Source organism: Pygoscelis adeliae, unplaced genomic scaffold (genome assembly GCF_000699105.1).
Source record: "Pygoscelis adeliae isolate BGI_AS28 unplaced genomic scaffold, ASM69910v1 Scaffold175, whole genome shotgun sequence".
In the NCBI taxonomy this organism is placed as follows: Eukaryota; Metazoa; Chordata; class Aves; order Sphenisciformes; family Spheniscidae; genus Pygoscelis; species Pygoscelis adeliae.
The window spans coordinates 809,159-834,576 of NW_008824941.1; the positions used below are offsets into that span (position 1 = coordinate 809,159).

The 25,418-nt window shown below is 40.4% G+C and overlaps 1 protein-coding gene across 1 annotated transcript in view; it reads left to right on the forward strand.

Moving 5' to 3' along the window:
* Positions 1–673: 673 nt before the first annotated feature.
* The window catches only part of ZEB1 (zinc finger E-box binding homeobox 1), a 126,707-nt gene continuing 101,962 nt past the window's right edge, over positions 674–25,418 (forward strand). Inside the window, exon 1 of the mRNA XM_009325528.1 lies at positions 674–1,049. Within this exon, the coding sequence (XP_009323803.1) occupies positions 1,034–1,049 (16 nt within the window). The 5' untranslated portion in view covers positions 674–1,033. The remainder of the gene's footprint in view (positions 1,050–25,418) is intronic.

The window sequence follows — 25,418 nt, forward strand, 5'->3', positions numbered from 1 at the left end:
CTCCCGGGCGGCGGGGGCGGGCGGCGAAGTTTCTTCCCTTCCCTCTGGCTTCGGAGGTACCTGTTTGTATAATAATGGGTGGTAACGGTTTGGCCGGGGGCCCCCGCTCCGCTCTCCGTGCGTGTGTGACCAACTGCTGCAGTCTATATAAGGAATTACATTTACATTTCAGACTTAAGGGCTGCTGTGGGGTTGGGTGGTTGGTTTTTTTTTTTCCCCTTTGGTACGTGTGTTACTTTAAGATGCATTTGGAAGGTACACGGCGGGGGGAATAAACGCTCGTAACACCCACTCTGTACTTATTTTCTGGAAAATGGAGAAGTAGTTCGGTTCTCGTAGCGACTCTTTGCAATAGGATGTAAAGCAGGAGATTTTGTAACCTTCCTTGGCAATTTTAGGTTTTATGTGGCATTTCCTGTGCAGGGTCACAGATAGGAAGGCTTTTGCCTGCGATCCGAGATGTTTTCATACGCAGTGAACGGTCTCCGAAATAGATCAGAGTCACGATCGGTGCTTCTCCTCTCTAATCCTGACTGTTTCGGGTGTAACGTGGTGATAAATAACGGCCTTTCCAGGGGCTAACGAGTTGGCTTGATTGCTTTGAACTTAGGAGGGTTTTCTTATTTTTGCTGTGTGCGTTTTCTAGCAAGTATTTTTGTTTGCACGCTCACGTTATTAATTCCTTGTCCTAGTGTAAATATTTATATTTAGCTCATGCTTTGGCTGTGCTAAAGGTAAGTTTGGAAAGTGCTTTTCTCTTTACCTTATTAAAAATGTTGATGATCAGAGAAAGGGGCTTTTCTTGTTGCTGACGACATGTGTGTGACATGTGAGTCTGAACCACCCAGCGTCTGTGCAGGAGCTGTAAACATGTTTACCTGAACAGGAAAGAAAATGGATTTTTCTCTTAAAGATCCAGTGATATGAATACCATACTCTTAGAGCATATCAACAGATGACCGGAGAGAGAAATTTTCTGAAAACCTAGCTTTTGAAATCAACGGGGAAAAGAGATTCTTGTTCGCTGCAGCAAATGGCAACTTGTGCAGGTAGAAAAAAAGATGGTGTTTAGTTTTCTCCTGCATGCATGTCAGCCCCCTCCTGTCTGCCGCTTTCGTTCTCAAGGGAGGGATTTATTTACCATGCTTGCTGTCGGTGTTTTTCCTTTGTGCTTAATATTAGAAAACCAGATTTGAGGCTGTTTAGCACAAAACGTTTTGTCTGCAGCATGTATCACTCGCAGAAAACAAAAGGTGTATAAGATGTGGTATCATTACAGGTATCTTTCATCTTCATCACTTTTGGACCTCATCACTGCACCCGTTTATTACAAAAAGCCTCTGAGTCTTTATCAACTAGTTCTGCAAGGTAGAATTGTAGTATGTTTTGTTGTAGGCTGGTTTTGGTTCCTTTTTTTTGAGGAATTAAAACCAACTTAAGTCATTGTGCGTTGAAGCATCAGGATCGGTTAGATAATAGATTCTGGATAATAGAGATTTCTCAGCAGTGGGTTTATGTTTGACTTGCAAATGTTTACTAAAGAAAACGGCTAGAAAAATGTTAACCCTTTAATCTTTAAAATAAATAGGTATGAGACTTATTTTTCTTCTAAATCTCTAAATGCACTTTGCTCTTGTAAGTGAATATCTTCTGTTAATGAGAGATCAGCATACAGGAGATGCTTCAGCAACTGGCTTGTTCATAGTATACGCTAAATCAATTTTATGCTGTTCCAGTTACCTTTTTCCCCCACTTTCCTACAGAATGTGAGATTATTAGAGAGAAATTGCACTTGACATCCAGTATACCAGTTAATAATAATGGGCTATGGCATCAAGTTGTTTATACTCTAAACTTTCTTTCTGTTTATCTGTTGATAAACTTAACACAGCTATTCTTGTACTGTAAACTTATGTTTCTTCCTTTTTTTTTTTTCCCCTCTCTGTGATTGGGAGCCAGAACTTAGGGCTGCCATCCTGATGCATTAACTGTAGCTGGAAAGACAGTCTTATCTTCTTAACTCTAGAGCTGGTTCCTTTTCTACCTTGTTTATTGGCCCCTACAGGAGATCAGCAAAAGAGCAGACTGGTGCTGCCATTAAAGCCTCCACTTAGAAGAAAATCTGGCCCTTCATACCTGAAGAAAACTATGCAGTGTTATTGTCCTTACTTCTGGCCAGTACATGAAAACGTCTGCTACAGCAAAGGAGTTAGCACCATTCCGATAAAGCAGTACCATAGCGCTGGTTGGGAATCTCTCTTCCTATCTACCTTTTCCCTTTCTCCCCCTCTTTTGATAGAGAAATGGGGAGGAGAAAAGAGGAATGAGATTTTTGCCAGTCATCCACATTGCCACACTATGTGAACCCTGTGCGGACTTTAAATAGATTCAGTATCAGCAAAGGTTTTCTTATTCTGAGTTGGCTTGCAGGATCAGGATTAGTTGCTTTCTTAGCATCTCATGTATATGTTATAGGATTGTCTTAATTCTTATGAAACAGCAAAACTAAAAGTAACACATCTTGTTCTTCAGTAATGCTGTGAGACAAGTAAAACAAGCAAAATATTTAAAACTTCCCTTACTAGAGGATTAAAAAGGTACCAGCCTTTTATATTGATGTTCTGAAAATAATGTAAGTATGCCCTCAGGTCTTCAGATGCATATTTAATGGTAAAAAGAAGAATGTATGAAACTGAGTAAATTCTGCATGTTGTCAGGTATATGTGAGGAGAGGGTATGAGGCAGGCTTTTTTTTTCTTTTTTACCCCCTGGCAACAGTGGGTTCATTACTAAAAGGTTATGTAGATTGATTTGTCAGAGTGCTATTTCAGTTGCTTTACAGTTAGATTTCCTCTCTTTTTATTTTCATTAGATGAAAAAACTTTATATGAAATTATTACAAAGCTAAGGACTGTAAGAAGATCATAAATGCCTTTGAATAAGGCAAGAGCATGGCGTATTTCTGTTAGCTCCAAGGTGTTAACTACTGGCAGGATGTCAGGTGTTAGTGACACTTGGGATACAACATTCCTTGTTGCGCCTTTCTTCTCTTGCTCCCCCCCCTTTCTTTTTCACTAGGTATCATGTTTTCACTCCAGCTTTAATTTAAATTGCAATTTGGGAATTGAGGAATGTAGCCCGAGTTAAAATTCCAGGCACAGTGAACAGGTCTACATGGACAACTGAATTAACTGTTTGAGTCCAGGGAAATCTTCTCTCATATAAACAAGTAATACTTCTGTTTTAATGTTAACTACTGAAATATAATGGGAATACACTTAAAAATGTCATCGTGTCTTCATTTTTCTCTCACTGATCAGTGCTTGTTATTTTAACAGTTGTGAAGCAGGGTGTTTGAAGGTAATTAGCTACCTGAGGCAGGGTTTTTTAAGGTGATTATTTGCCCAAAACAGCTTTCCTTGCTTCTAGGACTCTGGTAAACATGCTGCTGAAACAGTTGATGAAAAGTAGCAAGTAGATGAAACTTTTCCTCTGACATGGGCTTCCCTATCATAGAAGTCATTCAGATTAAATTTTTTAGTTAAAAGTCTGAGGATTTGACTTCTGTGAACTCAGCCCAGATTTTCTGTTGAACGTTTTCCGTTATATCAGATATCCCTCCCCACTGAGCCTCCGTGTCGACTTCGGGCTTTATTACAGGTCCCGTTAATAGCAGCATTACTGACTTCAGTTAGGCCCTTGCTCTCCGTAAGCGAGCTCCTCTGTCGGCAGTGCAGGGGGAAGGGGTTCTACAGCCGTCCTCTGCCTCCTTCCCCACTGAGAGTCAGGCGGTGGTATTAACCTGTCATTTCTTCTTATAGAAGTTTTACGGGGGGCGGGGGGAGAGGGGAGAGGCTGGAGTAAACTAAAGTAAAAATATCAGTGCAATGCCTTTCTTCATGTGGAAACATCTGTTTTAATAGGGTTTAAAATGCCAGCGAGGGATGGCAGACATTTTTAACATGCATGGGACTCTATTACTATATTAAAGAAATAAAACCAACTTCTGTGAAGCTTGGTTGTGGATTTTTTTTGCTTGTTTGGTTTTTAACTGATTTTTGAGCAACTGCTCTCTATTGCAGGGAAACTGCTGGAACTACAGTATCTGGCCAAATGGCTCTTAAGAATCCCTATTTCTACATTCAGTCATTATTATTTACCAAAAAATGTAAGCTTATTGTTTTCAACTCATTAGCAGTTTGTCATAATTTCAAAAACTCTAATTAATTGATATCGTAAGCGGATTAGAATATGGTGTGCTTCGTCAACTATAAATCCAGTATTTAACAGTACATACTGCATCTCTGGAGATCATAAAGATTCTACTCACGATAGGTTTCACACAAATACACAAAACAAGAGCTTGAAAACAGAAATAATTCTGGTTTTATGTAGGGTTTCATAACAATTTTCAAAGTACAGTTCCAGATGAACTTTCAAGTGCTTAATATCAATATTCCTGAAGTTCTGGTCATACTTATCTGCATTTTTCAAAAGGGCTCACCAGGTAGGATCTTCTTCGTTATGGACAAGTAAGCAGGACCTTGCTTGCATCTGTGGTCTCAGAAACTTGGGTGCTTCATTCTGGCAGCTATAATCGGCCTGTTATTTTTGAGAACTAAATTCTCAAGTGACTTATCCAAGGTCACACAGGAAGTCCATAGCAAGACTGAGTCTCAATCCATTTTTAATCCTTGGGACTACCCTTGCATTTGGCTTGGTCTAGAGCCTTAAAGAGAAAGAACAGATTTATCGTTTAGCAGTTACTATTCCTTTCAGTTTAAGTATTTCAACTCTTTCATATTTATTGTCTTGCAATACTTGTACTTTCAGCAAACAAGTGGCAATATGCAAAACTCAATTTTTTCTTTAGTCGTTTTTAGATGGTATTAAGATAGTATGTTCACTGGTGATGTTTCCTGTCTGCGTAGTCAATGTTGATGTAATGATGTGCCAGAGAAGTAGAATTTTGTTTTCTGGTGTTTTTTGTATTCCCAAAATTTAAGTTCAATAATGTATAGGTAGGCAAAAGTAAAACACAACAGGAGGGAATTGGCTTAAGACCTACGCTGTTAACATCAACATCCCTACTCTGATGTGTGGGGTGTTTAGAAGACTGTTTTCTTAGCAGTTAACATCTGGGCAGAGATGATTTAATTGGATATTGGTTTTCTTGGGTCAGTAATGACTAAAGAAGAGTCTCAGCATGTGGCTGGTATTTCTAATAACTGGAAATGATTGGTAGGTAAATAAAAAAGTGTAACTCATCCTTAAAGCAAAAATTCCCCAGAAATGCGTAAATAAATGTCAGCCTAGAAAGTCTACTTGACTGGGACAAACACATGCCAAGTCTAGGTTTTACCACTGCCACTGTTTGTCACAGGGGGCTGCTGCTGCTAAGGCAGAGCCATGTGGGAAGTGGCCACGGGTGCAGGTTGGGTGCTGCTCCTGCCTGGGGGACTTGGGTATCGAGAGGCAAGGAGGGTGTGGAGAGCAGTCTAGTGAAGATGTGTGGTTAGCTCTAGTCATGAGACAGTGCGATAGATCAGTTATGATAGGGACTCTTTCTTGTTGAGGGAAATGCTGTTTGAAATTTTTAAAAAAACCAAACAAACAAAAAAAACCAACAAACCAACAAAACCCCAAGCACACCATGGAGAGCAGAGGGATGTATGTATGAGTGGGCAGGGGTGCATGGGCGAGGCAAAGAGTGTGTGTGGGGAGGACGGAATAGGGAAGGGAGTAGTCTGCTTCTCACTGAAGGTCTGACACCTTATGTCTGATGCACCTTGGTGGCCTTCCAGGAGTGATGAATCTGGTCCCTGGTTGGCTGCATGAGAAGATCACAGTGGGAAATAGCTTTGGCCTCAGTTGACTAGGTGATGCCTTGATACGCTGGAATTGTTGGGGGATTCTATAGGGAGTTTTGTGTCTGTAGTTTTCTGTAATGCTTTCTGCTTCCATGTTAAGTTGGCAAGTTTTTTAAACCTCTCACTCTGATCGAGTCAATTTCTTGAGCTATCAGGTGCATGGGTATTTCTCACAGTCTTGGTTTGCTTTTCTGGCTGGCTAATTCCTAGCGTCTTATTTTTAATTTATTGGAAAGAGTAACAGAAGTTTGATATTTTTAAAAACTGTTCACAGTTGTAGCTTTTTAATCTTTGCTTGCTCTCTTTTAAAGAAGGACTGGGATTATTTTCAGTTTTCCTTTAGTGTTGAGCCTCGGTTTGTTTATTTAATAATCTATTTGTCTCTTTCTTGCATAGATAAGTAGAATTCCTGCGTGGCAGTTGAGGAAAATGGGAAGCCCAGTCAAGAAGAGTGAGACTTGATGGATTAAAAATACTGACTACAGTTAAATGCAGCATAACTTTATGAATCTATTTCAGTATTCCTGAGAAAAATACTACCCCCATCACCACAATATGTAAGCACCTTTCAGGCAGTAAAAATATATGTACTGAGTCTTCTCTTCCTGTATCTGGGCCTGTACATCTGATTCCTTGTGTGAGTACCGGACAGCTTACATCCACGTGTTAGAAGGATAAGTGGTGGTAGAGCAGAAAGAAGAAACTTGTTAAGTTTGTATCTTTACGTGTGGAGCCCCCCGGCAGTGATTCAAATGTTGCAGTTGGTTAGTGCTGAACATATTAACCAGGGTTTAGACTTGTACGTGTATCCCCAAAGGAACCCCAAATAGGGAAGAAAGGAGGCTTTCTTACTTTGCCTTGCTCTGTGCTTGTTTCTGATGCCATTACTGTAATGTAACCGTATCTTTTATTTTAACATGCTTTTTCAGAGTAACAGAAGTTAACTAAAAATATGCTTTCTCATCTTTGAGAAGTCAGTACTGTTTGAAAGCAGCCTGTTTCAGTTCTCTCCTTTTCAGCTGTCATTCCCAGCTGTCACAGTCTCCTTGATGTGAGGGCTTTACCCCTGTTGTTGAAAAGCAGTTTGGTTAACAACTGCTGTCACCCAAAGGTTAAAACCTGAAAACTGGCATCCTTTGTTGCTTCCCTTACACGTGTTTTCTTTCTGTTTGGTAGCATCTCCCTCACTGCTGTGTCTTCAATGTGTTCCGTCTAACTATGTAAAGCAAATGAACAAGTCTAATGATGAATGTATTCTTCCGGATGTGTTAGGGGGCTCAATTATGACTGAGGAGAGAGAGTAAAAAAGATAAATTCTATCCTGTGCTGAGATGACATTCCATCCTATCCAATTAGGATCTGTAAGTACGAGTAGCAGTCCTTCTTGAGTGAAAGGATATGTAAAATTACTTCTTTAAACGTTAAGAACCCCATATGATTTTGGAGTGTTTCAGAAGGAAAAGAAACAACTTTTCCTTAACTCTCTCTTATGTACTTCTTTTAAGTATGTTTTTGAATTTGATGCAGATATCCTCTGTCTTTCTGCAAGCTCTTCTGTTTTTTAGCTTCTCACAAGTCAAGCATTAGATCAGGAACACTGGAGGAGCTGGCAAGAGCGCTGGAGATAAATGGATTCTAAACCTGGCCTTTCACCGTGATCCTGAGAGTGACTTTTGTGGACGACACTTGAAATAAAGGGGTTAAAAGAGCCTGATGTGGTAGAAAGAGTATTTTTACCTATGACCTACTGTGCCTATCCTCATTAGGATCAAATGCTACTTGGGCCAGTGATGCTAGGGAGCACCTTCAGTTATTGTGGTATGAAATGTTTTCATTATTTCAGCAAACAACCCTCTTCAAATTCTGTCTGACAGACAACTGACAGACACTGAGGGCAGTTTTCTGTTCCATTTTGTAGAGACATCTGTCCACAGAGATGTATATGGGAGAAAGCAAAATGAAATTACAAAACATCACAAATGTGGCATGATTGAAAAAGGCCTGGGGAAATATATTCCATCTGAAAAAGTGCAAACTAAAGAACAGAAAAATCAGACCTCAGTTACAGGGATTAAGTTGATTTTTGCTAAACTGGTAGATTTGACCTAAAGAAGCAGGTCAAATTGTGTTTGTTTTCCGAACACCTTCCCCCTCCCCCAATCTAACATCTTTCTTAATGCCCAAAAACATAAGGAGACGAGTTGTCCATTTTTCCTAAATACACTTGTTTTTAAACAGTTTTTCTCAGTGCTTTGAGGAATTTCTGCCTTGTGTCCTTTCAGGTATGCATCAGAGTTTCCTTCTTCCCGTCTTCCTAGTCCATTTTATTCTTTCTCTTAAGTTCCTGTATGCTATCTACTGTAAGTCATGTGAAGTTCTAGACTGGAAAAGGAGGTACTATTCAGAATCTGTAACCGGTCTATTCTTCTGTTCTGTTTTGTTTGTGTCTTTGCATAGCCTTTCCTTTTTTTTCCTAGTATTCTGGTACAGCTATTTGGTAAATTCAGGCGAAATAGAACTAGTCACATACTGCTGGATTCATTCTTATGTTATTGTTCACAGGAAGGACCTAGGTACAGTTGGCCCCACAAAGAGCATGAGGTGGTGAATAAGGACTTTGAAGCAGATTTTGAGCTGTAATGACTGGCTTCCTTCCCTGCTGCTGTCCCTTCCCCTTCCTTGCAAAGCGTTTTCATTTGAAAAACTAAGGTGTGGTCATTGGGCATATCTGTTCTCAACTTCCAGTAATTTTTTGCTCACTGTTGAGCTACACCATAATTACATATGCAAATGTAGTATTTTTTTTTCCCCTCTTACCTTGACCATGTGGGAGAGAAAGATAAGGTTGCAGAATACGGCTAGGGATGGTGCTGCATTTGAGGAGGTGCTGCAGATGGCCGCAGAAGGAGAGAAGTACTCGTCCTGCAGGACAAGACTCATGGGGGATTTCAGAACTCCTGTGACTCAAAGGCAACAAGAAAACACTGTTCTTGCCAACTTTAAACTTTAGATAGGAGCAGATTGTTGGATGACTTGTATCAAAATAGTTGTTACAACATTCTAGCTACTGAGTGCTGAGAGTGAATTTGCATTTACAATAGGAATTTGTTTTGTGGATATAACAACTATACATATGTACATCTAATAATTTAATCTATTAGGCTGGCTTGAATGCTCCCTGTAGTAACACAAGGTAAACTTCTGTCATTTTTAACGGTGTTGCAATGATACTAAAACCACAGAGACTAAGTCTATGGAAAAGACTATTCTGACAACTTCTGCTCTTCATGGTAAGGCTTACCTTGTACTTATTCCAGATTTTAAATTGACTGACATACTGTATTCCTGAAACCCTAAATATGTCTTACAACAAATAGTGGAAGTAAGATAGAATCAGTTCTATATTGCAATCAAAATGCCGGGAGACTCTTTCTGCACAAAAGTGGAATAATAACTTAAACAGAAATGAGAAGCAAAATTGAGTTGGTAGTTGTAGCGTAGGAAAAGGGACTGTTCCAGTGACACATAATGCAGTATAACATGCCATAGTTCCCTGTATTTCACCACGTGATTAATCATGCCTTCAGGGATCAGTCTGCATAGCTGATGTGGTAGTTACATGATGGAGAAGGACTTCTCAAAAGGATGAGCCAGGTTTGTACCTCAGCACGTTAGTGACTAAAACTAGTGGCAGACTTTCTGTTTCTGTGAGCTAAGCCAGTTCACACAAGAGGGACAATTTTAGCTTTCCAGCTGCAAAGGATACAAATAGACTTAGTTGAATAAAAATCATGACGCACAACAGAGGTTTGTGATCCTGACAGAAAATTCTTGCAAGGGATTTGATGAAAACTGTTGCCTGTAGATCTGATGCTCAGAAAATACTTTTGCCAGTACTGCCTGTGACTCTGCTGAGATACTTTCCTTCGGAAACAAAATAAGGTAGTTAAGAACTCCAGCAGACATAGGCATTTTCTTTATTTTGGTATGAAGTGGCAAGCCTTCTCCATTTAATTACCCCAACCTCTTTAAAAAAAAAAAAAAAAATTGAAAAGCTCCTTGTTATGCAGTATGATATGCAAATCATTTCACTGTATTTGGTTTTGCATACTTATGGTGTCACAATAGTTTGGGATATAGGAGAGAATATACTTTTTTAAAAATCTGAGTTCTTTTCTGAGCAGGTGAGAAAACGAGTGCTGAAATTGAAAACTTGCCAAATGTCTTGTTCTAATAGTTTACAATTGCTTATATTTAGCCCTTATTTCATCTTTCTAACTTTTGCGATATTTTTTAAGCATTTTGAAGGTCTTGTGTAGCAAATCCTCAGAATAGAAAGATGTTTGACTTTTCAAGTTCCAAGATGCTCACTTACTGAGTAAAGCCTTCCAGGTTTGTGCCTTAATGTGTCTTAATAGGCATCCTAATTAAGCTGGTTTTGTTTTGGTTTAAAAAAAATATTAAAAATTAAAAAAAAAGTCTCCCCAGCCTGTCTACCTTTAAAGAACTCATATGTTTTCCTTCAACCACAGAAGCATTAAGCAGGACTGCAATCAAATGTGTGCCCCGTTGGTTCTTGGGTCTACTGTAGCTGAAGTGTGTGTGCGCATGCGCAACCATGTGTGCTGTTTTCCTGCCTTTCCTTTTGTCTGTCAAGCTTCTGGCTGATAGCAGATTAGCCATCTGAATGTGGGCAGCAAAGAGTAATGGGCTGCACAAAATGCCTGAGGCTTCTTGCATACAATAAAATGACTCCATTATAAAGCAAAAAATGACAAGCCTGCCATGGAGGATATATCTGTATTGGGGAGATGGAGACAGTAGCCTTTGGTTTATGATCATGTTAATGGGTGTAAAATAAACTTAATTTTTTTCAACTGTCAAAAGTATTCCTAGGTGCTTTACAGAGTAGTGCTGAAGATCCTTCTAGCAGGAAAATACCAATGAGCTAAATGGACGATGTACTACTTGCTATTCCTGATGGCTATATATGTGGGGGGGAAGGAAGGGAGTAATAGCATGACGGTTCAGTTTCATTTTCACTATGCAGGTTATTTTTTTAATCTTTCTTTTCAATCTCTTATTTCTAGTGTTTTGATTAGTTACAGGATTACATAATCTGCCCTGCAGACATGTGTTGGGTTTATTAAGTCTTTTAGAAGATGTGCTAATACAGATCTGAAGGAAATTGGGCCAGAAACATGGCTGACTGAGACGGAGGGAATCCAGATGTTGGAAGAGGATATAAAATATAAAGCTGTAGTGAGTTGGATCAAGCAGAGGCACAAGTCTGTGTGCAGAAGCACAGTAGCAGGAAAAATAACTAGGAATCCTATTAAGGTTTTTGACAGCTATGCTTACCTGCTGTAAGACTCTAGTGTTTAAAAAAAACCTCTCAGTTGTCTACAGTTTACTGTGTCCGTAAGCAGTAGTGGCTGCTCTTGCCCTCCTAACTTCCAGTTACAGCTTTCAAGAAGATTTTTGTTTGTTTGTGTGTTTTATGGCATGCAACCTCTAAAAGGTGCTCTCTCCCCAAAAAAGGTGCGGTACTTTAATTTATGCTAAATGGAGGATCTTCCTGGATTGCATCTGCTTGGGAAATGAAGACAGTTTCTGATAAATGTGGGCTTCCAAACTAACTGGCAAGTCAGCATAAAAGCAATTAGGTATATAGAATATGGAGGAATTGTTAAAACATGCAAAACTTGTCCTAAAATGCTTAATTGTAAAGAAACGTCTTAATTGGTATTTGTTTTAGTCTGTCTTGCTTGTTGGAGTTTGTTCAATCACTGTGGATACAACCTAAGTGGACTCTGGAAATCTATGATTTAGCAGCAAAATATACAGATTACAACTTGTAATAAATAAAATGGGAATACTGTTTGAGTAACCTTTGTGTTATTTTTCTCATTCTGTCAGCTGTTGCCAGGTCTCATTGTGGCTATTCTGGACATATATTCCATCTGTTATATGGGCCGTGTCCCTTGAAGATCTCCTTTTAGCTGCACTGTACACACCAACTCTTCCCCCGTCTCTTGGACTGATCTTCCTTAAGGGAAACCCTTCCTCAAAATGTGTACTTCATGTGTACTTCTTCCTTTCCCTTCCTCTTCCCCAATAAAGTCTGCCCCCCACCCCCCCCAAGAAAAAGGAAACAACTGAGAGTGATTTTTGAGACCGATTATACCGTAGAGCTCCACAGATACGGCTCCCTTGACAGCAGTATTAATTCACTTTACATGCATTTTTATTTTGCAGTTCAGAATTGTTTCTACGATCATATGAGCTTTTTATGGTGCTGAAGACTGTAGCTGCTCATGAAGGAAGCTGGTGATAAAACAAAAGCTTAGTTAACTATCTCTAACAGTGGGTAGTCTGCAGATGGTGACAATTAAAATACATTCCAGGCTAGTTTATTAAGAGAGGATCTGTGGGGTTTTTCTCCTCTCCTCTTTCCTTGCCCTGTGTGATTGCTGTGGTTTACAGTAGGAAGCCACTAGTTTCTGCAGTCACAGGTGGAAAAGGAGGTAGTCACTGGTAGGTAATGCAAAGACACTTGAGTAAAAATAAGAAAGTGAACCTATGGGGGAAGGAGGTAGCTACATATTTTACAAATCTTTCAACATCTTGTGACTTAATTGGCACTGCTGAAAGCAGTGTGTTGCACATTAATGCAGTGTAGGGCAGTTGTATTTATGAATATGACTAAAAAAAAAAATCTAGAACTATTCTCGTCTTTTGTGTAATTTTTATAATCACACATCATACTGAGAAAGGTATTGCTGCCTTGGACCAGCCTGGTCTGTCATGGCTACAGTGTTGTGCCATGGCTGGTTTTCAGGACAGATTTAGGAAGTTGCAGAATACCAAAGACAGAGTGGTAAAACAGTTGAAAGCTCAACTTCGTGTAACCAGAAGGAAACGTTATCTTAAAGTTATTTAGGTAATAGAGAAAAATTATTCTTTTGGCAGATAGTTTTACTTGCTGTTTTCTGTGGTATTTAGGCTACAACAGTGGAGCAGCTGGTTCAAATACCATGTATGAGGAAAGTTTGCAGGTGTGAAAGGATCTGTGCTAAATTATTCCAAACATTCATAAGAAGTCTTGTGATGGGGTTGTCCTGTCTTGTCTTGTCTTCCCACAAGGGGGGGGGGCGGAACTTACTGTTCCTGCTTCCTAAAGTTGCATGATTGCTCTTATTTAGTAGTAAGTGATATGGTATGTCAGTCCGTCTGAGCAAGCTGTAGACCATTTCCAAATGTCTCTTTCGGACAAATTCAGTGCAACCAGGAATTTGAGAACTTTAACTGGGTCTTGTACTTACTGGTTTGAAAATAAACGTTTAGTTAACTAGTGTGGTTGAGGTTCTGTATTTAAAAATACACTAGCAAAATATAGTCCTAGTACTAATAAACAGGATTATCTTTCAATTTTAACAGCCTCTGGGTTGATACTTAAGATCGCTTTGTCGTTTCTGGTTGGCAAGTACTAGTGTAGCAGAGTTGGAATCCCGAGTTTAGGACACGATAATTATGGCCACCAGCCACAGAGCTGTGGAGTGCCTGAGGTGGTGTGGGGGAGAAGTCTCAAAGCTAGAAATCCATATTTTCAGGCTTAAAAGGTAACCAATTCAGAATATTTATCACTAGATTTAACTCAAAGTACAACATATTTTAAAACTTCCTGTGGACAATTTGTCTTTTGTTTGCAGATTGTAGTGAGGAGGAGGAGGCAAGATCTTAATGTCTCTTCTGTAAAGTATCTAATGTATAAACTATGAAATTACAGAAGGCCTTGTACAAATGAAGGTTCAATGCTTGACACAAAATGAGACGCCTGGAGGATACAGGCCTGGAAGATGCTGCCTTGTATCCTCCCGCCAATTCTGCTTTTGTGAATCCTGATGGCCACCCCTTGCCTTAAGCTTTGACAAACGCAGTGCTGTTAACATGTGGACACTCATAGGTTTTACAGTGATTTGCTGTTGCTCCCTAGTTCAGCCCAGAACCATGTAGTCACCTCAGTTTTATTTGTCTGCTGTTTTCCATAGGTAGAACAGAAGTGTATTTCTGCAGTAGAAGAATTAGAGTATGTGTTTTTGTTATCAGACTGAGATACTGTTTGTTGCCATCTTTTCTATGTGTTGTAGGCCCTATGTGAATCCTGGTGACTCCGGTTTTGTGGTATTTCTTTTCTGTGAACAGAAAGACGAGTCTCTTAGATGTGCTTCAGAGAAAAATGTTTAAAAGCCTCATGTTTCTTCCTTAACCTAGAATCTAGTAGTTCTTATGAGAAGTTAAAGGCATCAGTACAATGTTGCTCTCCCTCCTGGATGAGGTAGTGAACTCTATCATGCTATCTTATCTAGCTGTCCAAGAACTTCAAGATTTTAAGATATGCAGAGCTACAGTGTATTTTCATCTCCTTTCTTCCTCCCCTTCCAAGCACGACTATTTTAGAGAAGGGAAAAAAATGCTACCAAAAAAGCCAAATTGATGGTTTTGAGCTTAAATAAGGCTTGTGATTATCTCTGCTTTAATAATAGGTGGTTTAGGTTTCTTGGAGCAATTCTGCAAAACCTATGTGACTATTGCAGAGTGCTTCAGTGGACACTGTCTGTTACAGTCAGAAACTCTTTAATTTGGGTAATTTGCAAAGGCTGAAATGTAATCCACAGCAGAGCAGCCTGTAGTGTATGAGAACAAGGAGTGACAAGCTCTGTTTTGGAGGAGGCATGCGTTCAAAATCTTTCAGATTCATTCACATGTGCTTGCCCTTAGATTCCCTTTTGACTTGTAAGGGTGTTCTGGAAAACCACATCGCCAAAAGCATGTTGGTATTACTGCCTTGGATGCTATTGATGATATCTAATCAATACCTCTGGGGGTTTTTTTTGTGGGTTTTTTTTTTTTAATTGAATCTCACTGCTCTGTACCTCACAGATTCCTAAACTATCTGGTAGGCATCACAGCCATCTACAAAACTCAGAATATTCTAAAACTAGTAAGCAACTGCACCAACATGACAAATCTGTTTGCTTATGCAGCATGATAGAATAGGAGGGATTTCCCTACTATCCTGAACATGACCTACCTGCCAGTCATTAAGAAAGCAATGTGCTTTGTTCCCACTGGGGGACAGAAGGGATCTGGAGAGAAGTGAGGCCTCTCTTGTCCTGCGATGTCTGTGTTGTCATCCTTGTAGTATTATGTGAGGAAGAACAAGGGGTTTTAGTCATCTCTCCTGTCCCAAACCCTTTAGAAATGTGTCCTTATTTCTGATGTTTTTCTCCATTACTGCAAGCAGGGCACTCATGGAAAGCATGTTACATGTGGGTTTCCATTTAGGCATGAGGGCTCTGGAACAAAATATTCAGTTTTTGAGATTATGTCAATTAATTGGATTCTTAGTTATTCATGGGGGAAGGGTGCAGATGAAGTAGTCATATTGGGCATCTGGAGGTTTGAGAGGGCCTATTTCCTTAACCAAAAAGAACAAGCACATTTTGTACTTCCCTGAGAGGTTTTTCTTGACATTTGTCAAAAGGATAAAGGCTGTCTTCTGCCCAAAGGTTATTTAAATTGATGCCTGAGTGTATGAGATGAGAGCATGTAATGCAACTAATTCGTCTTGGCTAATGGCGCACGTCCCACTAAACATGGGCCATCTTGCTACTTCCTTGAGAAGCAGTCAGTTGTGGATCCTATGTCTGTCATTACCAAATTGTATGCCTTTGGTGGAAATCTCAAGAAATAGAGGCTGCTTTTTGGCAGATGTACTCAAAATGCCTTGGCATAGGAGCTAGGGGTAGTAGTGGGAGATGTTGATGCCTTACCATTCAACTTTGGGGAAGTCTGGGTTGCTAACAAAGTGACAGAAACGTCACTGCTTGCCAGCTATGGCAAACCAGCATCCTTATGTGAAACCACCTCCTGTAATAAAGTGAGGTTTGAGATTTTCTCCAGTAAAGAAGTCTACTGGTGGCAACATGCTATATTATATGTAATACATAAAGGCATATAGTTGTTCCTAGGAAAACAGTGCCTCAGAAATGCTGCTTTTTAGCGAGTAGACCCCTTCATCTGCAGTAAAAACAAATAACAACTTGTTTGCTGAACTGTGACCTGTTTTGGAGTGACAGTCTTGCAGCTTGCTGAATCGACAGCTGGGCTTACCACTGTGCTGCCCATAGCTGAGAGCGAGCTTCACAAAGGCTCTGGAAGAATACATTTGTTTTCCTGTGCTGTTGTTATTTCTCAGCAGGTTTTCAGTTGCTGCTCCCCCACTTTTCATAGCCCTGAAGCTGCCCAGCCTGCGACTGTTTCAAGTTAGTTTCTAATGCACCTTCTTTAAACATCCTTAATGAAGGGTGGAAGACTTGAATAATATTTGATAAACTGAGAAAGTCAATGAAAAGTTATTTAATAAAGCTTTTTGAGCTCTCTGTTTTAGCTAAGTGATTTAAATGTGACTTTTTTTTTTTTGCTTGAATCAACCTTTAGTTAGGTAGAATAAACTGTGGTGTTTTTTTTAAAGGGGGAAGGCATATAAACGCTTTGTTCAGACCTTCTTTCTAGTAATAATTCAATATTCTGTAGATAAATTACGTGAGTTGACTTCAAGAATCTGGCTAAAAAGGAAAATTATTTGTATTCTGTAGATGAGACTGTGCCAGCTGTGAGGATTAAACATTTGTCCAGAAATTATCTCTGAGCTAAATTTTGCTAAACATGATATGAAATATTCTTGGCTGGCACAAACTGTGTGTTGGTGTCTGTGGCGATTGGGCTTTAAACTAGTTCATTTTAAATCCTAGCAAGCAGCAGCTGAAATGCTGCTGAATGACCTTTGACATAGGGACCCATGAATGCCCCAAGTATGATTTCACTTTCACCACGTTCTTTGTCAATCTGAATGCTTGTCAAATCAGATGTGTGTTTAGACCTTTTCACTGAATGTGCTTGGAGGGAAAGAACAAAGCCTGGGGTCAACTTGGCATAATCCCTGCGTTTATCTTTATTCTATTATAGTGGCTTGTGGGGGATGGAGTAACTATTCTCTGTGAGGTGAAAGTGCAAGTAGAGTGTAGGTAGGCTATCTGTCTTTTCTTCCAGACTTTCCCAACAACCTAACTAGGCTCCCATGATTTACTTGTGTTAACGTACGGCTGACTAGGCAGATTGCTGGTTGATCCATGTGATCTGCTATTTGTTCTACTCATTGGCATTTTGTAGCTGCTGTACCCATCCACTGATGTAAACAAACACGTATAGCTTGTCTTGGGTAGCACATGCAGAAATGGGTCTGTCTTACATAGTGCTTTGTTCTCCCCAGTGGAGATGGGAGGGGAAATAACATGGATTTTTATACTACAACTACTTTTGCTTCAGTGCAAATCATCTTTTTATTTTAAGAGATGAACAGCTTCATATACTGTACGGTACATATGTATTTTTTGCTTTTGCAGGCTATTAGTCATACTCAAGTAAGGAGTGACTAAGGCTGTTATTACCCATTCAAATTGGGAAAGCCTTTGTCTCTAAGGGAAGAACCATAGAGTTCTACTAAATGATTGTTATAGACTCTTTGCGGTATTTTTAGATTTTACTCCTGTGGTAGATTCACTTCACAATACAGGATTGTTTCTGTGTGGAGCTAGAGTGGTCTGAATCTGTAAACGAGCTATTGTGCGGTAAAGTACAAGTGGGTGGAGGAACTATATGACAAAAGGCCTAGTTACCTTTACAGTTTGTTCGCTGTACCTCATATACTTTGTTTCGGAAGAAAAGCACTATTCAAAGACTTGAGTATAAGGAGGCAGTCTTTCACACGAGGCTTGTGGGAAATTTCTGACTTGTGGGTTTTCAGCTTGTGTAGATTTACCCTGTGCCTCCTCAGGCTTTGCCCAAAACAGCTTAACATGTCTCTCTGAACCCCCCATACCTTGTGGGGTGAGCACTCCCTAATCTGACACTTCGACCAGTATTTTCCACTTTACATGTGCACTCGTTTGGTTTTTTTCTGTTTACTTTTTTATCAAACTTTGCAAAGTTTATTTTTAAGTAAAGAGGGGCTTTTGTTGGTTTTTAAGGGCTTCCAAACTAGGAAATAACTCGCCCTCATTAACTTCAGAGATTAAAAGTAACATTAAGCAACACGGAGATTTTTTTTTTTTAACTAAACGTAGTAAGAGTCATTCTGAAAGCATGAATGTGCTTTTTTATTTTTTAAACTAAACTTTGACACTTGATGTTCTCTGTGTTAAATCTGCAGTCCCCTTCAGGTTCTTCCGCGTGTTTCACTGTTTACTTTCTCTTTTCATAGCTTAGTGGGTAAGTGCTTAAAAACCTGTTCATTCTGCTTGAAAATAAATATGCTTCACTCAGCACCAGTTTTCAGATTTAAAACACTTCCACACAAAGACTTGCTGATGACCTGGATGGGTTGGGGTTTTTTTTTTGGGGGGGTGGTGGTGGTGGTGTTCGTTGTTTGTTTGTTTGGGGGGTGGTTTTGTTTTTTTCTTTTTTTTTTTTAGAGGAGAATTGAGTTATTTCAGTCCACCTTGGAAGAGAGAATTGCTCTGGGGAGAGCAGGGCTCTCCTTCTCTTGAGTGACCCAGGCAAGCTGGGGTGGCTGAAGAGGAGCAGCTGCTCTGCTCCTCTGCTGGACACAAACACCAAGAGCAGGCTCCTGCTTCCATCACAGAAGCAACTGAAGGAGTCATCAGCCTCACAGGTCACAGCCCGGCACAGGAGCTGGAACTAACAGGCTCCAGCCCAGCAAAGTAATTTTAAAATGAAGTAGCAGAGGCCTGGACCTCTGCCCACGTTAGCTGTCCGTGCTATGGAGGCAGTAGCCACTGGCAGGAGGGCAGAAGAGTTATTTGGGGTTAGGAAGCAGTCTGATAGGGTTTCAGTAATGGCTTTCATTCCTGGTTAGCTGCATCCTTTCAAGCTTTGTGTGTGTTGGAGAGACATTTTCAGCCTCCAGTCTGCTCAGTGCTACCAGTAACTGCTCTAGGAGAGTATTTCTGGGGAACCTACTGTCATCATCATCTCTTGCTGCTTTAAGGAATAAGTTTAGTGTCTTTGTTCAACATTGCCAAGATAATTTTGCTCAGAATCTCAGACAGGCTGAGCAGCATGGTGTGCTTTTTTGTGTGGGTTCCCCTGCTGATTGTTCACCCTCCCCCTTCCCATCGCAACCTGCTATACGGTACTTCTTTGGATGTTGCACTTACATACCTGAGTGTCACCAGCCTGCATCCAGAAGCCTGTATATCTGACTGTAGTGTCTTTGTTGCGTGCTTAGTTTAATGGTATAACACTAATGACAGCAAGAACTTGCATCTTAAAACTTCCTTACTCTTGCAGGCTGTAAACTAGTAAGTTATATCTGGCATATACACCTACAAATATATGCCACAATATTTACTGTTCCACAGTATAGCAAAACTCTGAACAATTCCACCATGGTTGAGTGAAACTGATACATGTTTTCGGAGCTGTTTGAGCTCTCATCTACTAATCTTGGGTACTTGTAAATAACACCAGAAAATCCTTTGCTTGTATTAATCAGAACTAAAAGGCAACAGTCAAATGTTCACTTTTGCAATACTGAGTTTTTTTTAATTGGTAAATCAAACCTCCCTTTCTTAAAATGCTACTTATACTGTTATATAATGGCAGCTTTTCTTCTCTTATTTCTGCCTCCCTCCTCTTCTGTCAGGCTATGAAACTACATGCTGTGTAAGAGTTTCTCTTTTCTTTATGTTCTCCTTTTCAAGACTGTTTCAGTCTTGAGATGTTAAGGGAGGTTTTCTAGTAACTAATGCTCCCATGGCTAGTCTATTGGCTGCCAAATCTGCTGTGTTCTCTTGGGGTTTTTTTAACTTCTAGTGGTGTGAAGGTGGGATTTGGAGAAGCAGCTCTACCAGCTGTGAAGTGAAAAGCCTGAACTGGAGGAGCAATGCCAAAGGAAACAAACCTGCTGTTTCGTACCTAGTTGCGAAGTAGTACATCCCTAGTTGCTGTTAGGGTCTTCCAAGAAGGTCAAAATAATTGTTCTTCTGCCAGCTTCAGGTGGGGAGAAATGAAGGAAGGGACTAAACTAGTGGCAGAGCAGGGAAGAGCCAGTCAAACCTGCTATTAAGCAGCATTTCTTTTAAGTGTTATGAATATTAAGGAGGTAACAGCGCTCTTGTTTTTCGAACTTACACAATGCTAAAAATCCATCACGGAAACAGCAAAACAATCCAGCTGTGTACTGCTGATCTAATTTCACAGTTGATCACAAATGCAGTTTAGTTTAGAGGCAGCCATATACTTCAGTAATACCAACAGTTGACAATTCAGGAATGTAAACTTAAGTCTGACTTTACATTTCTCTTACTGTCATAAACACAACTGCCTAGGGGAATAAATGAACTCTAACTTGCCTTAAAGGCTGTCTAATTTGGAATAGTTTAGACCATAAAGGCACGGGCAGAAGTGCATTCAAAGCCTCAGTTCCTGACGGAACAGCTGACCAGAAGCCTGCCATGTCGGGGTTGCCATTCTGCAACTTACCATGCTGCAGAATCTTCTTGCTAATTTGGAAAGCCTGCCTTCCGAGGCCTGGAGCCCGCTGGTGTAAAGCATTCCTTCAAACTGTTACTGAAATCTACATTTGCAGTAAGCCGCTATGCCCTGCTATAGTTTTGAGCTCTTAAAGAATGTGTGTTGAACATGTGAACAGCCTCATCTTAAAATGTGAAAGAAGTGTGCTTTTAGACAGGTGTACTCTGCGCTGGGTGAAAAACTGGCTGGACGGCCGGGCCCAGAGAGTTGTGGTAAATGGAGTTCAATCCAGTTGGCAGCCGGTCACGAGCGGTGTTCCCCAGGGCTCAGTACTGGGGCCAGTTCTGTTTAATATCTTTATCAATGATCTGGATGAGGGGATCGAGTGCACCCTCAGTAAGTTTGCAGACGACACCAAGTTGGGCGGCAGTGTTGATCTGCTCGAGGGTAGGAAGGCTCTGCAGAGGGACCTGGACAGGCTGGATCGATGGGCCGAGGCCAACTGTATGAGATTCCACAAGGCCAAGTGCTGGGTCCTGCACTTTGGCCACAACAACCCCATGCAGCGCTACAGGCTTGGGGAAGAGTGGCTGGAAAGCTGCCTGGCGGAAAAGGACCTGGGGGTGTTGGTCGACAGCCGGCTGAACATGAGCCGGCAGTGTGCCCAGGCGGCCAAGAAGGCCAATGGCATCCTGGCCTGTATCAGAAATAGTGTGGCCAGCAGGAGCAGGGAAGTGATCGTGCCCCTATACTCGGCACTGGTGCGGCCGCACCTCGAATACTGTGTTCAGTTTTGGGCCCCTCACTACAAGAAGGACGTCGAGGTGCTGGAGCGTGTCCAGAGAAGGGCAAGGAGGCTGGTGAGGGGTCTGGAGAACAAGCCTTATGAGGAGCGGCTGAGGGAGCTGGGGTTGTTTAGCCTGGAGAAAAGGAGGCTGAGGGGAGACCTCATCGCTCTCTACAACTACCTGAAAGGAGGTTGTAGCGAGGTGGGTGTCGGTCTCTTCTCCCAAGTAACTGGCGAAAGGACGAGAGGAAATGGCCTCAAGTTGCGCCAGGGGAGGTTTAGATTGGATGTGAGGAAAAATTTCTTTACTGAAAGAGTAGTTAAACATTGGAACAGGCTGCCCAGGGAAGGGGGTGAGTCACCATCCCTGGAGGGATTTAAAAGATGTGTAGATGAGGCGCTTAGGGACATGGTTTAGTGGGCATGGTGTTGTTGGGTTGATGGTTGGACTCGATGATCTTGGAGGTCTTTTCCAACCTTAATGATTCTATGATTCTATGATTCTATAAGTTGGTTTGGCCCCAGGTTTCCCTCTGTCTGGGGACAGTGGAATTGAGCCCTCTAGCATGTCTGGCTACTGACAGCCCCAAGGCTTTTGTTCTTACTTTGACCTTTAGCTAAATATTGTCATTTGGTTATGTTGTAGAATACTTCATTCCAAAAGGAAAACTACAAGTTACCTCACCTGTTCATTTAAAACTGACTTTGATCCTATTTAAGTAGCAACTACTAGAGACTTAAATGAGCCGACAGCTCTGCACTGCTAGTATTGTGGAATTGTTTTCTGGGGTTTTTATTTGTTGGTTGGTTTGGTTTTTTTCTTGGAGCCAATCCCATCCCAGTAGCTAAGAGGGAATACCGGACAATCAAAATAATTACAAGTTTATGTGCTCAGGCGAAATAACAGAAAAGTTGCTACTGGGAATGACTTGACGAAGTATTAGATAAAGGAAATAAAAATCCTTTAAGCAAAAGTTTAGGGAAAGCGTTAGCTCTGGTGGTCATGATGAAATCTTAGTAAAAGTCTAGAAATGACAGTTTTTGTGAGACTTCAAGAAGACAGAATAATGCAGAATCAATGTCATGTTATTTACAGCAATATTTCGTTCAAATCGCTCTGTGACTGCTGCTTGAATCTATGCTTTTACATCCTGGTCCTTGGCTGAAAATCATTCCTGGTCAAGCTGGCAGACAACCCAAAGGAGAAAGATCTAATGAATTGTAGAGGGAGGTGTCAGTCGTCCTTTACCCTGGAGAATCCTGGTCACCAAGAAAGCTGGGTGCAGATGAACACCTCAATAGGCCAACCGTTGGTATCTCAAGAGTCAAGAACGTGGCCTGTACTTTTGCCCTTCTGTCCTTTTCTGTGACTGTGTGATAGTGAGGGACTGAGAGAGGGAAGGATGTTAGTCTGCGTAATTGTCGCACACATGGTCCCAGTGTTATTCTATGGGTGAGTAATTGATGCGGTCCTTGGCTCTGTCAACAAGTGGATCTATGTAAGGCATAGGATGCGGAGATTATCCTCTATTTATTTTACCTCACAATTGGGACAGATTAAGATCAAGTGGTCAATTTACAGCAATTCAGGGAAGTGGTAGTTTGTTGTCATATTGTAGTGTCTGAGCATGCCCTAACTCAAATTCTCCTGGCTTCTGTGGTGTAGGTTTTTTTCTTTTTGTAAATAATAGATTATTTTCTTTCACTCAACCTTTATTTATTTAGTTTTCTAGTTTGTAAGTCCAGTGTTACATACATATATATAGCAGCTGGTGAAAAATGTGGCAAAACTATAATGCTTACTTATTAAAAAGATAAATTATTGTCAGCCCTTCCCTGCTCACACAGTTCATGAATGAGGGATATTTTCCCTGACCAGTTGTATGCTGGAAATCATTCAGATGTGTTGCTGTTTTTGAAGACAACTTTTGTAGGGCAGAATCTCTCCCTCCTTATGTATATCTAGAAACCATTTGCTTTTCATGCAGACTGAAACTTGTATGGAACGTGGTTCAGGAATTCAACTCGTGCTCTATTAGCAGGCTTTCTTATTATACTGACTCTGACTTGCATTTTCTCATGAGAGTCCTTGTTCGGAAAAGGGTTTTTTAAAGGACAATTCTCCCAGCGGTTGCTTACGGCATGTGTATGTTTGGCCTATCAGCATGCTTATGTACTTTGGCTGTATAAAGTGTAGGGTTGGCTCACAGACTAGAGCTCCTAAATTTAGATGCCAGGGTGTGAGCTCATTGCCTGTGCTCCCATTATAGTCTGCAGAGACCTAGTCAGTGGACCTGAAGAGCAGTTCAGCTGACTGAATATAGGTATCTGCTTTAGGATGAGCAGAATAGTTCTTTAGATACCATTGATTATAGTAGGAACTTAGGCAGCTAGTTGATGTATAAATTCCTAAATCTAGGTTTTGTTATCTGTGAGCTGTATCTCACCCTAATGCTGTTTTTAACAGTTGAAAAACTGTTTGATGTTCTTTTTTCTATTACAACTCCCCTTGTGAGTTCTCTCCTGTGTTACTTTCTTTTGAAAATTATAATCATGGTTGAAATTCCTGAGTGCTAAAAGCTACATCTTGAGGATGATACCTGTCTCAATGCTTTCTCTAACAGTCTGTTCTTAAGTATCTTTCAGCTCTCTGGGACTCATAGATTGGTATCTCAGTTCAGCTGGGAAGCAGGCATCCTGCCTTCCCCCTGCCCCATGCACCTCCCTTCAGAACATCTTGGTGTTGAGCTGTAGCTGGACTCATCTGACTCAAGTGAGGTTTCTGCTATCTCATAATGGGAAACGATTGAGCTTCTCACAATCGGTATGCTATCTTGAAGTCTTGTTAGGAAACAGCAATGAAATTGTTTTGTTTTCTCTTATTCAGTTGCATGTGCTGTCAGAGTTGGTCACAACTAGTTTTTATCTTAAAATGTTCATTTCTGTTGATTACTTAAATAGTACTTTTGTACTGAATTGATGATCACAAGTGAAACTGATTGTGGGGCATTGGAGCGGGAAGGTTTGCTAATGGGAAAAGCTGCTTTAAAGCGTGAGATGTCACTATGAAGAACTAAGATTATATATATATATTTTTTTTTTTAATAGCAGTGAATTTTTCAGTGCAATAGCCTTGAGTTCAATGTGGTTAGAGTAATTGCTAGTTGTTTCAGATCAAGGAAGAGTCAATTGTTTAGCTGAGCAACTTAGACACAAAAGTGTCTTTTCTTAATCCCTTGTTCTTTCTTCCTATTATATTAATACTTCCTTTTTAAAGGTTTCTTCGTAGCCAGAGAGTGTCTCTCTGGATATACAGACAGCTCGGATTTTGCTATGTCCTCAATATTGAGAGTGCTCACTAACCACAGGATACATTCTGTACTTAATTACTGAAGTGGCTGCGGGGGAGACACAGACAAGAACCTGAAGAATGGTGCTTAAACAAATAGATGGCTTTAGTTAAGTCTCCCACATTGTGCAAAGCTCTAGCTGAAATTCCTCCATCTTTTAATGTTCATACTGCACAGTATTTTTTTGCAGTCTTTTTGACTTTATTTGTGGAGATGAAGAGACATGTTAGAACAGGAGTAGGTTTGCACCATTGCAATAAATTAGCAGACTGGTGAAAGACACAGTAGGTATCCTGTAGGAATTCAGCTTGTAACTGTCTCTTGTAAAATCTCAGATTCTGAGGGCAAGTGATGGGATTGTTTGAACCATCCCTTCAGGTGTAGATTTCTCAGGAGGAGACTAAGAGGGGACTGTAACTCCCTTCTCTCTCAAACTTCATGCTTGTTTGGTTTTTTTTTTTCAGTGTCTTGTCCAGCAGATACAAATTCATGCAGCCTGACAAGTATCTTTGTGCTTCCTTCTCTTCCTTCCCATAGCTGTATCAGGCTAGTATCTGTCTACTTTGAAACAGCAGTTTGTATCCGCTTCTTGTGTTGTGGCTTTTACTTGAGAATTGTCAGATGATTTAAAATTACAAAGGAGCTAAGTCTATTTGCACAACTATATTAGAATTTTTACATTAATTTCTCCAAATTGCCACTGAAAAGAACTAGTTTAATTTCATGGACTAAACGTTATATTACTCTATTTCTGTAGAAATCAAAATCTCTTAAAGTTATACAAGAAGATCTATTAAAAGTCACCACATTACTTCAGTAGACTGAAAATGTGATGTTTGAGTGAAAATGGTC